The sequence below is a fragment of the Salmo salar genome, chromosome 01 (assembly GCF_965601325.2).
Source record: "Salmo salar chromosome 01, fSalSal1, whole genome shotgun sequence".
Lineage (NCBI taxonomy): Eukaryota > Metazoa > Chordata > Actinopteri > Salmoniformes > Salmonidae > Salmo > Salmo salar.
Window position 1 is genome coordinate 82,929,113 of NC_138291.1, and position 15,690 is coordinate 82,944,802.

A 15,690-nucleotide genomic window follows, 5' to 3' on the forward strand; every position below is an offset into this window, starting at 1 on the left:
AAATCACTGACAGTGTCACCAGCAAAGCACCATCACACCTCCTCGTCCATACTCCACGGTGGGAACCACAAATGCAGAGATTATCCATTCACCTACTCTGCGTCTCACAAAGATGGAGGTTGGAACCAAAAATCTCAAATTTGGACTCATCAGACCAAAGGACAGATTTCCACTGGTTTAATGTCCATTGCTCGTGTTTCTTGGCCCAAGCAAGTCTCTTCTTATTATTCGTGTCCTTTAGTAGAAGTTTCTTTGCAGCAATTCAACCATGAAGGCTTGATTCACGCAGTCTCCTCTGAACGGTGATGTTGAGATGTGTCTGTTACTTGAACTCTGTGAGGTGCAATCTGAGGTGCAGTTAATTGCCGATTTCTGATGCTGGTAACTCTAATGAACTTACCCTCTGCAGCAGAGGTATCTCTGGGTTTTCCTTTCCTGTGGCGCTCTTCATGAGAGCCCGTTTCATCATAGCGCTTGATGGTGTCTTAAAGTAATGATGGACTGTCGTTTCTCTTAGCTTATTTGAGCTGTTCTTGCCATAATATGGACTTGGTCTTTTACCAAATCTTCTGTATACCAACCCTACTTTGTCACAACACAACCGATTGGCTCAAATGCATTAAGAAGGAAATAAATACACTTTTAACAATGCACACCTGTTCATTGTAATGCATTCCAGGTGACTACCTCATGAAGCTGGTTGAGAGAATCCCAAGAGTATGCAAAGCTGCCATCAATGCAAAGGGTGGCTACTTTGAAGAATCTCAATTATAAAATATATTTTGATTTGTTTAACACTTTTTTGGTTACTACATGATTCCATATGTGTTATTTCATAGTTTTGATGTGTTCACTATTATTCTACAATGTAGAAAATAGTAAAAATAAAGAAAAACCCTGGAATGAGTAGGTGTGTCCAAACTTTTTATTGGTACTTTATATATATTATTATTATTTTGGTTGGAAATTTGTCCGCGGCCTACAAAAGGAGGAGGGCCACCAGTTGCCCAAACCAGTAGCCTATAGCAGCTAAAGCCCTGTGACCGGTGCCTGCCTATCCTGTATTATCATATTACTGTTGCAGCAGGAGGAAGAACGGAACTGTTTTGTCGCTACTCCGCCAATAACGCACTATAATGACTCACTCACTGTTTATTGATAAAGGGTTCTATATGTGGTAATGTAGGCTATAGGGTGTTTTTATAATACTTTTGTAGGTTTCAGGAACAATAGCTGTTTAGATATCTTGCTATGAGACTTTGAAGACAGTGACTGTCCGTCTTGGTCATTGTCTATTGGTCAGTGTAATCTCCTGGGCTAAATTTAGAAATGTGCTTTTGTTGTGAAGGGGGCAGGGGATGGGGAAGAGCAGAAGAGGGAGGAGAGGACAAGATGGGAGGGGAAAGGGGGAGGGGGCTGGAGGAGAACACAGAAATGACAGGAGAGGAAAGGATAGAAGGGTAGGGGTGGAGAGAAGGAGAGAAGATGAGATAAGGAAAGAGGAGGGAAGACAGGAGAGGATAATAAAAGACAGGAAAAGGAGGTGGTAATGATGAAATGAGAGGAGAGGAGGGGAAGGGAATCAATAGGGAATTGAAAGAAGAGGCAGAGGAGAAGGGGATAGGAAAGTCAGAAAACCAGGTCAGCTCTTCCTAAATCTGGAATGTCGAACCTCTTGCTGAACCCTTTTCCACTGCTACTTGCAGGGTCAGTTCAATACCGAGTCCTGAGCAGGGCCAACATAGGCCGTAGAAATACGGAAAAAGGTGGTTTCTTTTCATGACAATGTCATCCAAGTAAAGCACAAATGAGTGAAAGGTCAGCAAATATATAAGTTTGGTTCAGATTTGGTCCGGTCTGGACTGGCCTTGATTTCAACGTCCACAGACATCCGGACCAGACTATATTTAGTCCTAACATAGACGTCTATAATTAGTTCAGACTTGGTCCGGTCCAGACCGACTTTGATTTGACCCAAACATAGACGTCTATAATTGGTTCAGATTTGGTCAAAATTTGAACCAATCATAGACATCTATGTTTCACAAGTTTGAGCAGCACAGTACAGCACAATACAGTACAGTAGAGCACAGCATATTACAGTTCAGTAGACAGTACAGTTAAGAAAAGTAGAGTACAGTACAATACATTAGAGTACAGTAAAGTATAGTGTACTTTACTTTACTCTAATGTACTCTGCTCTACTGAACTAATCTGTGCTATACTCTACTGAATTAAACTATACTGTACTGAATTAAACTGTACTGTACCGTACTGTACTGTACTCTACTCAATTACACTCTACTGTACCATACTGTACCATACTGTACCATACTCTGGCGCCATTCCCAATATTCTTGACATGGCTCATCCTATGTAACTACTGCTGTACATTCTTCCTACTTACACTACCGTTCAAAAGTTTGGGGTCACTTAGAAATGTCCTTGTTTTTGAAAGAAAAGTACATTTTTTGTCCATTAAAATAACATCAAATTGATCAGAAATACAGTGCAGACATTGTTAATGTTGTAAATGACTATTGTAGCTGGAAATGTCTGATTTTTAATGGAATATCTACATAGGCGTTCAGAGGCCCATTATCAGCAACCATCATTCCTGTGTTCCAATGGCACATTGTGTTAGGTAATCCAAGTTTATAATTTTAAAAGGCTAATTGATCATTAGAAATTATGCAATTATGTTAGCACAGCTGACAACTGTTTTTCTGATTAAAGAAGCAATAAAACTGACCTTCTTTAGACTAGTTGAGTATCTGGAGCATTAGCATTTGTGGGTTCAATTACAGGCTAAAAATGGCCAGAAACAAAGGGCTTTCTTCTGAAACTTGTCAGTCTACTCTTGTTCTGAGAAATGAAGGCTATTCCATGCGAGAAATTGCCAATAAACTGAAGATCTCGTACAGGGCTGTGTACTACTCCCTTCACAGAACAGCTCAAACTGGCTCTAACCAGAATAGAAAGAGGAGTGGGAGGCCCCAGTGCACAAATGAGCAAGAGGACAAGTACATTAGCGTGTCTAGTTTGAGAAACAGACAAGTCCTCAACTGGCAGCTTCATTAAAAGGTACCAGCAAAACACCAGTCTCAATGTCAACAGTGAAGAAGCGACTCCGGGATGCTGGCCTTCTAGACAGAGTTGCAAAGAAAAAGCCATATCTCAGACTGGCCAATAAAAATAAAAGATTAAGATGGGCAAAAGAACACAGACACTGGACAGAGGAACTCTGCTTAGAAGGCCAGCATCCCGGAGTCACCGGAGTCAACTAGAGTGTCTAGTTTGAGAAAGACGCCTCAAGTCCTCAACTGGCAGCTTCATGAAATAGTACCCACAAAACACCAGTCTCAACGTCAACAGTGAAGAGGCAACTCCGGGATGCTCGCCTTCTAGGCAGAGTTTCTCTGTCCAGTGTCTGTGTTCTTTTGCCCATCTTAATCTTTTATTTTTATTGGCCAGTCTGAGATATGGCTTTTTCTTTGCAACTCTGCCTAGAAGGCCAGCATCCCGGAGACGCCTCAACCTCCTTCAACCTTGTGGCTTGGTTTTTTCTCTGACACGTCAAATGTGGGACCTTATATAGACAGGTGTGTGCCTTTCCTAATCATGTCCAATCAATTGAATTTACCACAGGTGGACTTCAATAAAGTTGTAGAAATAGCTCAAGGATGATCAATGGAAACAGGATGCACCTGAGTCTCATAGCAAACAGTTTGAATATTTACGTAAATAATGTTTTCCTGTTTAATTTTTTTTCTTCTAAAAACCTGTTTGTCCTTTGTCATTATGGGCTATTGTGTGTAGATTGATGAGAATTTTTTTTTTATTTAATCCATTTTTGAATAAGGCTGTAACTTAACAAAATGTGTAAAAAGTCAAGGGCTCTGAATACTTTCCAAATGGTCTGTATGTGCAGTTGAATTTTGGCCATAGAATCAATGACCGAAAAATACGTATTTTCAACGTCTGTAAGTGATGTATTTTCAACATCCAGAAAATACGTATTTTTGACACCTGTAAAGTATGTATTTTCACTTTTCATTAAGCACCTAAAATGCACCTGATTTCAAAGTCTGGAAAATCATTATTTTCAACGTCCGGAAAATATATATTTTTGATGTCCGGAAAACACATCCTTTCACCCTTCATTTAGCACCTAAAATGCACCTGATGTCAACGTCTGTGTGTACACTACGTTTGAAACAATTGTATTGACTGTAGTCATCGATTGCCCTAGTTTGAGCCCAAAGCCTTTGTCCTCTGCTTCTTCCTGTGTGTGTCTGTCCAGAGGATTACCTCGCCTGCCCTGTCCTGTCCTCCCAGGTCTGCAGATTGGCAGCAGCGTTTTCCAATACCTAATGCACCTGTTTAGACTGTAATTACTTTTTCATAATTTAAAAAATCTAGAAGCTCTTTGCTGCTGTAACCTATTTACTCCTATTGGTGGCGCAACTTGCAATGAAACTTACACACAGATACACAGGCACATGTTGTCTTTCCCTGGTGGAGATATCCACTGAAGTACTCATACTGTTTACAGTATAAGGCCAGGAATTTTTCCTGTTGACGGATTCAGAAAAAAGCTCCTGTACCTTACTATATGAAAACATTAGGGCGAGGAAAACTTTTCCCTGATCACATGAGCTGTCCTGGAAAAACTTCTGACCTTGTACAATTTACCAGCATAATGGCATTATTCTCAACAACAAATCTTCTTTTCAGATTGGCCTAAGTCCTTGGTTATTACTGTCATATGGTGCATTTTAATGCCGAGAATGGCTCAGAGGGAGATTGGTCTGGACAGCCTGAGCTGATGTGATTCTGCCAGTCAAATTCCCTGTGAAGAGATGAGACAGTGTGTTTTTGTTTTCCCCTGATGCTAAAACCTTGTCAGTCTGTGTCTGGCTGCTGCTTCTGACCCCACATACACTCCCAATGCACCGGCACACACACCCGCCTCACACACTCTCACCTTAAACTCACCACACACACTTGCAACCACTCTGGACGCCCGCACACACTCGCCTCATACACTCGCCAGACACTTTGGTGGCTCCGCAGACCACACACTTCCTACACACACTCTCCTCTGCACACTCTTGAGGCAGCACCGGACACATCTCATCTCAGCTTGTCTCTAAAGCCAATCCACAGCTGGTTATGGAACTAATTGGTGTTGCTCTCGGAACCTATTCTAACGAAATTCTTTGGACAATGATTCAATTACATCTCGAGACCGAAGACGAAAGCTCATTCAACATACCCTGTGACTGTGAGAGGTCGATTCTCTTTCTCTCTTGCTTTCCCTTTTCCCTTAACTCTTCCATTCTCTCCTTCTATCTGTCAGAAGTATTCTTCTTTCTCTGTCGACGGGAAAGGGCTTAATATTTATTTTTCAAATGGTAAACGTTGGGATGACGTGACAGAGGAGGTGTTTGTGTGTTCCAGGACTATCATGGGACCTCACGGCATCAACCGGGCCATCGAGAGACTGGAGTTCTGTGACTGCAAGAAAGGACTGGGTCAGTATAGAACTTCACCTCTTCTGTGATGTGCATTATGAATACATGTAGCTACAGTGAGTGTATGCATGTATATGTTTTATCAGGCTATAACTAGGGCCCAGAGGTTTCCCTGGTCAGGTTGTGAAGGAAAAACTCTTGACCCTAGCAATGAGTGTTTATTATAGCAAGTATAAGGGCAACATTTCCCCCCGCAAAAACTAGCTAACACACAGCAACATTCTAAATATTGGTAGCTCCGATATTGAACCTCGAAATTGCCCTAAATGTACTATCTGCTAGTTAGATAAAATCTATGGGGTCTTCTATCTACTGGTGGTTCATATACACTACCAGTCAAAAGTTTTAGAACACCTACTCATTCAAGGGTTTTTCTTTATTTGTACTATTTTCTACATTGTAGAATAATAGGGAACACATCAACACTATGAAATAACACATATGGAATCATGTAGTAGCCAAAAAAGTGTTAAACGAATAAAAAATATATTTTATATTTGAGATTCTTCAAATAGCCACCCTTTGACTTGATGACAGCTTTGCACACTCTTGGCATTCTCTCAACCAGCTTCACCTTGAATGATTTTCCAACAGTCTTGAAGGAGTTCCCACATATGCTGAGCACTTGTTGGCTGCTTTTCCTTCACTCTGCGGTCCGACTCATCCCAAACCATCTCAATTTGGTTGAGGTCGGGGGATTGTGGAGGCCAGGTCATCTGATGCAGCACTCCATCATTCTCCTTCTTGGTAAAATAGCCCTTACACAGCCTGAAGGTGTGTTGAGTCATTGTCCTGTTGAAAAACAAAGATAGTCCCACTAAGCCCAAACCAGATGGGATGGCGTATCGCTGCAGAATGCTGTGGTAGCCATGCAGTTTAATGTGGGCCTTGAATTCTAAATAAATCACAGACGGTGTTAGCAGAAAAGCACCCACACACCATAACACCTCCTCCTTCATGCTTTATGGTGGGAAATACACATGCGGAGATCATCCGTTCACCCACACCACGTCTCACAAAGACACGGCGGTTGGAAGCAAAAATCTCCAATTTAGACTCCAGACCAAAGGACAAATTTCCATCAGTCTAATGTCCATTGCTTGTGTTTCTTGGCCCAAGCAAGTCTCTTCTTATTATTGGTGTCCTTTAGTAGTGGTTTCTTTGCAGCGGTTCCATGAAGGCCTGATTCACACAATCTCTTCTGAACAGTTGATGTTGAGATGTGTCTGTTACTTGAACTCTGTGAAGCATTTATTTGGGCCGCAATTTCGGAGGCTGGTAACTCTAATAAACGTATCCTCTGCAGCAGAGGTAACTCTGGGTCTTCCATTCCTGTGGCGGTCCTCATGACAGCCAGTTTCATCATAGCGCTTGATGGTTTTTGCGACTGCACTTGAAGAAACTTTCAAAGTTCTTAAAATGTTCCTTATTGACTGACCTTCATGTCTTAAAGTAATGATGGACTGTCGTTTCTCTTTGCTTATTTGAGTTGTTCTTGCCATAATATGGACTTGGCCTTTTACCAAAGAGGGCTATCTTCTGTGTACCCCCCTATCTTGTCACAACACAACTGATTGGCTCAAACGCATTAAGAAGGAAAGAAATTCCACAAATTAACTTTTAAGAAGGCAGACCTGTTAATTAAAATGCATTCCAGGTGACTAACTCATGAAGCTGGTTGAGAGAATTCCAAGAGTATGCAAAGCTGTAATCAAGGGACAGGGTGCCTATTTGTAGAATTTGTTTAACACTTTTTGGTTACTACATGATTCCATATGTGTTATTTCATAGTTTAGAACGCTTCACTATTATTCTACAATGTAGAAAATAGTAAAAATAAAGAAAAACTATTGAATGAGTAGGTGTTCTAGAACTTCTGACCTGTAGTATAAAGTGTTACCCTTATTTCTGTCTCTTGTTTCTCATCCAGGGTTGAAAATCATAGGTGGCTACAGAGATCAAACACGGGAAGAGTTTGGGATCTTCATCAAGCGGGTGTTACCGGGAGGTCTGGCTGCTCAGGATGGTACATTAATGTCTGGTTGTTGTTGTTTTTTGTTTTGTATAATTTAGTACTATGTTGATAATAGGGCTGTCAAAGTTAAAGCATTAATTACAGTTAACTTTTGACATTTTTAATGCTGTAATTTTTTTTGAAGCTATTAATGGCATCTGAATTTCTTAATTTCCTTATGGAAAAAATAATCGACCTCAGCGACAATTATTTGAATAATTCAATGGTTGTTTTGTGCACAAAAGTGATGTCTAAAGTGTCTAAAGTACTTATTAGGAATTTTCCAATCTGACTTCAATATGTAGCCGTCGATGGAAATTGTCTTTCTGGGCCGGGTGTCAGTTAAATTGCAGTACCGAAGCAAACCTGTAGGAGCAGTCTAAACCGTGCTTCTAGACCAGAACACTGGCCCCCTTGGCTGTGCTGTGTGCTCTTAGTCTTGGCAGCTAACAGCTCCTGGAGAACTGTCAAACTGTCTGTCTCTCTTTTGTGGTGCATCCACTATGCACATCCACTATGCGTGCAGCTTTTGAGCAACAATTTCAAAAGAAAACTTACAGAAAGTTCAATCATCAACACATTCCCAGGCATTTCTTTGAATTACAGCAAAAACGTAATTTGTACAGAAGTAGCTAACTAGTTATGCTAACGTTAGCTAGCTAGCTAACCAAACGAGAATGTTTACAATGCCATGGCTGAATGCTTCTTGATTTAACTCTAATTTCCCACAATTATTTTAATCAGAACAGGACATCCATTCCATTTAGCTACTGCTTTTGTTGTAGTTCTCAGGTCAAAAGATTTAAAGTAAATTTCCAGTGTTTCCACATTTCTATGAAATACTATAGGAAATAAAAAAATAAGAGTGATATAGTTTTCCCTCCAATTTTGTATTTATTAAGTATGTTAAAAATCTGCTTTTCTGTGTTGGAATGGTGCGCGCGTATCCCAACAACAGAATGATGTGGGTGTATACCGGTCATAAAAAATATGAACGCAAGTAGAACACTGATTGGCCAGCTCATCCTCCTCAGGAAGATGACATCATGAAACAGTCTGTTTGAGATACAAGTTTGAGGTGGAGTTTTTTCTCCAATGTATGCTTTGGCCACAAAAACGCGTATAGGATGGGTCAACAGCATTATTTGGGTATGAGTTAACAGAATATGATCTTTTAAAAGTGTGATTTTCCATGGACAATTACTTTAAGAAAATTATCCCAATTCTAGTAGTAGCAGCTTGTGACTAGTTAATGCTGAAGAACATGGATAAGTAACCTAGCTTAGGCTATATTTAATAGCTGTATTATATTTTTACATGAACTCAGACCTGGCTGAGCTGTTGTTATTGTCTTAGAATATAGTTTATTTTGTGTTTTCTTCCCCTATAATAAATATATATATTATTTCTACAACCCAATGTCAAATCAAATTGTATTTGTCACATGCGCCGAATACAGCAGGTGTAGTAGACCTTACCGTGAAATGTTTACTTACAAGCCCTTAACCAACAATGCAGTTCAAGAAATAGAGTTAATAAAATATTTACTAAATAAACTAAAGTAAAAAATTGGATTACATCAAAAAGTAAGATAAGATATTTACATAACAATAACGGGCTATATACAGGGGGTACAGGTTAGTCGAGGGTAATTTGTAAAGTGACTATGCATAGATAATAAACAGCGAGTAGCAGCATTGTAAAAACAAAGGAGACGGGGTCAATGTAAATAGTCTGTATGGCCATTTGATTAATTGTTTAGCAGTCTTATGGCTTGGGGGTAGAAGCTGTTGAGGAGCCTTTTGCTCCAAGACTTGCTGCTACGGTACCGCTTGTCGTGCGGTAGCAGAGAGAACAGTCTATGACTTAGGTGACTGGAGTCTTTGACAATTATTTGGGCCTTCCTCTGACACCGCCTAGTATATAGGTCCTGGATGTCAGGAGGCTTGAACCCGGTGACGTACTGGGCCGTACGCACTTCCCTCTGTAGCGCCTTACGGCCAGATGCAGAGCAGTTGCCATACCAAGCAGTGATGCAACTGGTCAGGATGCTCTCGATGGTGCAGCTGTAGAACTTTTTGAAGATCTGGGGACCCATGCCAAATCTTTTCAGTCTCATGAGGGGGAAAGGTGTTGTCGTGCCCTCTTCACAACTGTCTTGGTGATAATTCGTTGGTGATGTGGACACCAAGGAACTTGAAACTTGACCCGCTCCACTTAAGCCCTGTCGATGTTAATGGGGACATGTTCGGCCCTCCTTTTCCTATAGTCCACAATCAGCTCCTTTGTCTTGCTCACATTGAGGGAGAGGTTGTTGTCCTGGCACCACACTGCAAGGTCTCTGACCTCCTCCCTATAGGCTGTCTCATCGTTGTCGGTGATCAGGCCTACCACTGTTGTGTCGTCAGCAAACTTAATGATGGTGTTGGAGTCGTGCTTGGCCACGCAGTCGTGAGTGAACAGGCAATACAGGAAGCGACTAAGCACCTACCCTTGAGGGGTCCCAGTGTTGAGGATCAGCGTGGCAGATGTGTTGTTGCCTACCCTTACCACCTGGGTGGCGGCCCATCAGGAAAACAGAATGTGATGCGATTAATCGGGTTAATTGCAAAGAAAAACATGCGATTAACTCAATATAATTTGTTGGGTCCTTTGACAGCCCTAGTTGATAAACAACCTCTGTTGCTGATGATGGCAAAATGCTCTATCTCTCTCTGTTCCAGGGCGGCTTAGAACGGGCGACCTCGTTTTGGAAGTCAATAATATGAGTTTAGGAGGACGAGTAACCAACGAGAGGTAGGTCAGTAGTGCACAGTGGTAGACTCTGAACTTAAGGTGTGAATGACGCTATACTAGATTTCTTGTTTATTCTTACTGATCTTTAATTTATTAGTCTCTAAATCATGTTTCATTGACTTTTGTCTTTCAAATATGTTTTCAATCAAATCAAATGTATATATGAAGCCCTTTTTACATCAGCAGATGTCACAAAGTGCTATACAGAAACCCAGCCTAAAACCACAAACAGCAAGCAATGCAGACGTAGAAGCGCGGAAATAATCTACTTGAATGCCACACGTTGCATAAAAAAACAACTGGATTTTGTACATAGAGGGCTATGATGTGTATGTCTACTGTATTTACAGTGCATTGGGAAAGTATTCAGACCCCTTGACTTTTTCCACATTTTGTTACGTTACAGCCTTATTCTAAAAGTGTTTAAATAGTTTTTACTCCCCTCATCAATCTACACACAATACCCTATAATGACAAAGCAAAAACAGCTTTTTCAAGATTTTTGCAAATGTTGAAAAAAATATTTTTACATAAGTATACAGACCCTTTACTTTGTTGAAACATCTTTGGCAGCGATTACAGCCTCGATTCTTCCTGGGTATGACATTACATGCTTGGCACACCTGTATTTGGGGAGTTTCTCCCATTCTTCTCTACAGATCCTCTCAAGTTCTGTCAGGTTGGATGGGGAGTGTCGCTGCACAGCTATTTACAGGTCTTTCCAGAGATGTTTGATTGAGTTCAAGTCTGGGCTCTGGTTGGGCACTCAAGGACATTCAGACATTCAGAGACTTGTCGCGAAGCCACTCCTGTGTTGTCTTAGCTGTGTGCTTAGGGTCGTTGTTCTGTTGGAAGGTGAACCTTCGCCCCAGTCTGAGGTCATCAAGGATCTCTCTGAACTTTGCTCCGTTCATCTTTCCCTCGATCCTGACTAGTCTCCCAGTCCCTGCCACTGAAAAACATCCCCACAGCATGATGCTGCCACCAACATGCTTCACCGTAGGGATGGTGCCAGGTTCCTTCCAGACGTGACACTTGGCATTCAGGCCTAAGAGTTCAATCTTGATTTCATCAGACCAGAGAATCTTGTTTCTCATCGTCTGAGTCCTTTAGGTGCCTTTTGGCAAACTCCAAGCGGGCTGTCATGTGCCTTTTACTGAGGATTGGCTTCCGTCTGGCCTCTCTTATCATAAAGGCCTAATTGGTGGAGTGCTGCAGAGATGGTTGTCCTTCTGGAAGATTCTCCCATCTCCAAAGAGGAACTCTGGAGTTCTGTCAGAGTGACCATTGGGTTCTTGGTCACCTCCCTGACCAAGGCCCTTCTCCCCGATTTCTCAGTTTGGCTGGGCGGCCAGCTCTAGGAAGTCTGCTGCTTCCAAACTTCCATTTAAGAATCATGGAGGCCACTGTGTTCTTGAGGGCCTTCACTGCTGCAGACATTTTTTGGTACCCTTCCCCAGATCGGTGCCTCGACACAATCCTGTCTTGGAGCTCTACGGGCAATTCCTTCGACCTCATATCTTGGTTTTTGCTCTGACATGAACTGTCAACTGTGGGACCTTATATAGACAGGTGTGTGCCTTTCCAAATCATGTCCAATCAATTGAATTTACCATAGGTGGACTCCAATCAAGTTGTAGAAACATCTCAAGGGTGATCAATGGAAACAGGATGCACTTGAGCTCAATTTCGAGTCTAATAGCAAAGGGTCTGAATAATTATGGAAATAAAGTATTTGTTTAAAAAAAATGTTTTATACATTTGCAAAAATGTCTAAAACTGTTTTTGCTTTGTCATTATGGGGTATTGCATGTAGATTGATGAGGACAAAATGTGGAAAATATCAAGGGTCTGAATACATTCCAAATGCACTGTATGTCCGAAAGTGTTATGTCCGGTTGGAGCACCAACCTGTGTGTTAAAACTACTCTACTCTCTCCTGTGGTTCTATAGGGCGGTTGATATTCTTCGGTCAGCGTCAGCCTCCAATCACATGTCTCTGATAGTTGCCAGGGACGATGAAAGCAGGTAACCAAGGCTGACTTTATTTAATACATTTAATTATCTAAAATACAATGCTCAAAAAAATAAAGGGAACACTAAAATAACACATCCTAGATCTGAATGAATGAAATAATCTTATTAAATACTTTTCTTTACATAGTTGAATGTGCTGACAACAAAATCACACAAAAATAATCAATGGAAATCCAATCTATCAACCCATGGAGGTCTGGATTTGGAGTCACACTCAAAATTAAAGTGGAAAACCACACTACAGGCTGATCCAACTTTGATGTAATGTCCTTAAAACAAGTCAAAATGAGGCTCAGTAGTGTGTGTGGCCTCCACGTGCCTGTATGACCTCCCGACAACGCCTGGGCATGCTCCTGATGAGGTGGCGGATGGTCTCCTGAGGGATCTCCTCCCAGACCTGGACTAAAGCATCCGCCAACTCCTGGACAGTCTGTGGTGCAACGTGGCGTTGGTGGATGGAGCGAGACATGATGTCCCAGATGTGCTCAATTGGATTCAGGTCTGGGGAACGGGCGGGCCAGTCCATAGCATCAATGCCTTCCTCTTGCAGGAACTGCTGACACACTCCAGCCACGAGGTCTAGCATTGTCTTGCATTAGGAGGAACCCAGGGCCAACCGCACCAGCATATGGTCTCACAAGGGGTCTGAGGATCTCATCTCGGTACCTAATGGCAGTCAGGCTACCTCTGGCGAGCACATGGAGGGCTGTGCGGTCCCCCAAAGAAATGCCACCCCACACCATGACTGACCCACCGCCAAACCGGTCATGCTGGAGGATGTTGCAGGCAGCAGAACGTTCTCCACGGCGTCTCCAGACTCTGTCATGTCTGTCATGTGCTCAGTGTGAACCTGCTTTCATCTGTGAAGAGCACAGGGCGCCAGTGGAAAATTTGCCAATCTTGGTGTTCTCTGGCAAATGCCAAACGTCCTGCACGGTGTTGGGCTGTAAGCACAACCCCCACCTGTGGACCTCGGGCCCTCATACCACCCTCATGGAGTCTGTTTCTGACCGTTTGAGCAGACACATGCACATTTGTGGCCTGCTGGAGGTCATATTGCAGGGCTCTGGCAGTGCTCCTCCTGCTCCTTGAAGACTCCGTCTCATGCTACCACTAGAGTGAAAGCACCGCCAGCATTCAAAAGTGACCAAAACATCAGCCAGGAAGCATAGGAACTGAGAAGTGGTCTGTGGTCACCACCTGCAGAAGCACTCCTTTATTGGGGGTGTCTTGCTAATTGCCTATAATTTCCACCTGTTGTCTATTACATTTGCACAACAGCATGTGAAATGTATTGTCAATCAGTGTTGCTTCCTAAGTGGACAGTTTGATTTCACAGAAGTGTGATTGACTTGGAGTTACATTGTGTTGTTTAAGTGTTCCCTTTATTTTTTTGAGCAGTATATATAAGTTTTGCCGTTCTTGGTCTTGGTTGAAGTTATTTATACTTTGGAGCATTTAACCAATCATTTCAAACTCTTCTTAAAAGTTCCAATCCTGACCTCAAAGCACAGTAAAGAAAAATGCAACACGTCTGATTTGTGCTGTATCACTGTGTGAAGGAGTTACACTATGATAATCACTGGACCTTTTTGCTCTGAGATGAACCTGAGAGACCTCAAGTGTGGAGTCTATGCCCTACTATTTTTACAGTAACTTACAGGCAGCTTGGCGGCTGTATTTCACATGTACACCTACTGACTGTACACCTACTGACTTTTATTTATTTATTTTTTTACTTTTTTGACAGGGAGTCAATGCTGAGACCAAGGTCTCTTTTCCAGATGAGCCCTGTATAGCACAACAATGTGTAAAATAAATACAGTAACTTCAGCATGTACTGTGTAATGACATACAGTACAATACCATCACATTGACAGTATTATACTTTTTAAAAAAGTAACCACATAGGAGTAAAATTGGTACAGCATTCTCACTCACAGGTGCAACAAATATTGCCTCTTACAAGGGACACCTCAAAATATGTTAAGGAGCCAGAAACAACAATACCATGCACCCAGTAGTGGTCAAAAGGTTTTTGGCGCTCTAAAAATATGGTACAATACTGTGTTCTGTGGGGTGGAATTACAGTGTCTTTCGAAATACAGCAATATTCTCACAATGCACCATAATTTACAGTATGCTGTTGTTAAATATTTTAGAATGTTTTATAGTTGATAATACCTAAAATTACTGTATAAATGACAGTTTTCCATTGCAGTGAAGTGCTTAGCCTATGTGAGGTTGTGTGTAGTCTATGTATGGTAGGGTGCACTACATCAGAGTACTTCATCATTGTTGTCACTACTGAACAAGGGTTAATCTTGTTAGGAGCTGAGTGGTGATAAACCCCTTGATTTGTTTTTGATCAATCTAAAAATAGGGTTAATACAGTAAGAACATTAAGGGGCTTTGGTAGTGTTCGCTCATAAACAGACAAGGCATCCCAAATGGTGCCCTATTCTAATATTGTATTATCATATATATATATATATATATACCGTTAGGAATATTATATTCCTAACCAGAGCCCTGGTCAAAAATAGTTCACTATATAGGGAATAGGATGCCAGAAACAGAGTTTAGGGAAGAAAGGTAGAGTGTTGCGTAACAGTGTTTGAGGCCTTGATGTATAAATAATATAATACTACATGCTATTAACAAGACGCTTTTATCCAAAGTGACTTACAGTCATATGTGCATACATATGTCAAATGCGCAGATTCAGAAAACGGCTTATGACAGGACAGATGAAGCACATTCATTCACAGCTGCAAGGGTGTTTGCTTCTGTTTGCTTCTATTGCATTTGTCACTCTTTTCAGAATACTTCATAGTTATATTAGAATGATGCAGTTACCAACCTATGCCAATGAGAGATAGCCAAAGTGATCTATAGGAACAACTAAAGTTCATCAATCAAGGCTTGATCTGAAAGCAGACCTGCTCTGAAACAGAGAGCTCAAACCAGTGTTGTGTTCGAGACCACCTAAAGTGAGACCAATTGAAGACCAAGACCGGAGCAAATTGAGTCTGAGTCAAGACCAAGACCGGGAGGGGGACAAGGGGTCTGAGACCGAGTCAAGTCCGAGACCATAAAAATGCAAATTAAAATTCTAGACCATGATTGTAATTTTGTCAAATCACCACCATAATAAGAGTTCAAAATGTCCAGTATTTCTGGGTTCATATTTCAGAACATGGATTCTTTACACATTCAGAATAGTGAAAACATGCATGCTGAGGGAAAATAGAGCCACTCTACAAATTATTACTAACCCAAACACAGTGGTGAACAATGGGCCTT

General features: G+C 41.5%; 1 protein-coding gene across 2 annotated transcripts in view; it reads left to right on the forward strand.

Moving 5' to 3' along the window:
* The window catches only part of stxbp4 (syntaxin binding protein 4), a 63,998-nt gene that overhangs the window by 4,092 nt on the left and 44,216 nt on the right, over positions 1 to 15,690 (forward strand). For both annotated transcript variants that reach the window (XR_014392875.1, XM_014213068.3), the window contains exons 2-5: positions 5,464 to 5,537; positions 7,468 to 7,563; positions 10,275 to 10,347; positions 12,301 to 12,375. Coding sequence is in view for 1 of the 2 variants with exons in the window: in XM_014213068.3 (XP_014068543.1) it covers positions 5,464 to 5,537; positions 7,468 to 7,563; positions 10,275 to 10,347; positions 12,301 to 12,375 (318 nt within the window). In the remaining variant the exon portion in view is untranslated. The remainder of the gene's footprint in view (positions 1 to 5,463; positions 5,538 to 7,467; positions 7,564 to 10,274; positions 10,348 to 12,300; positions 12,376 to 15,690) is intronic.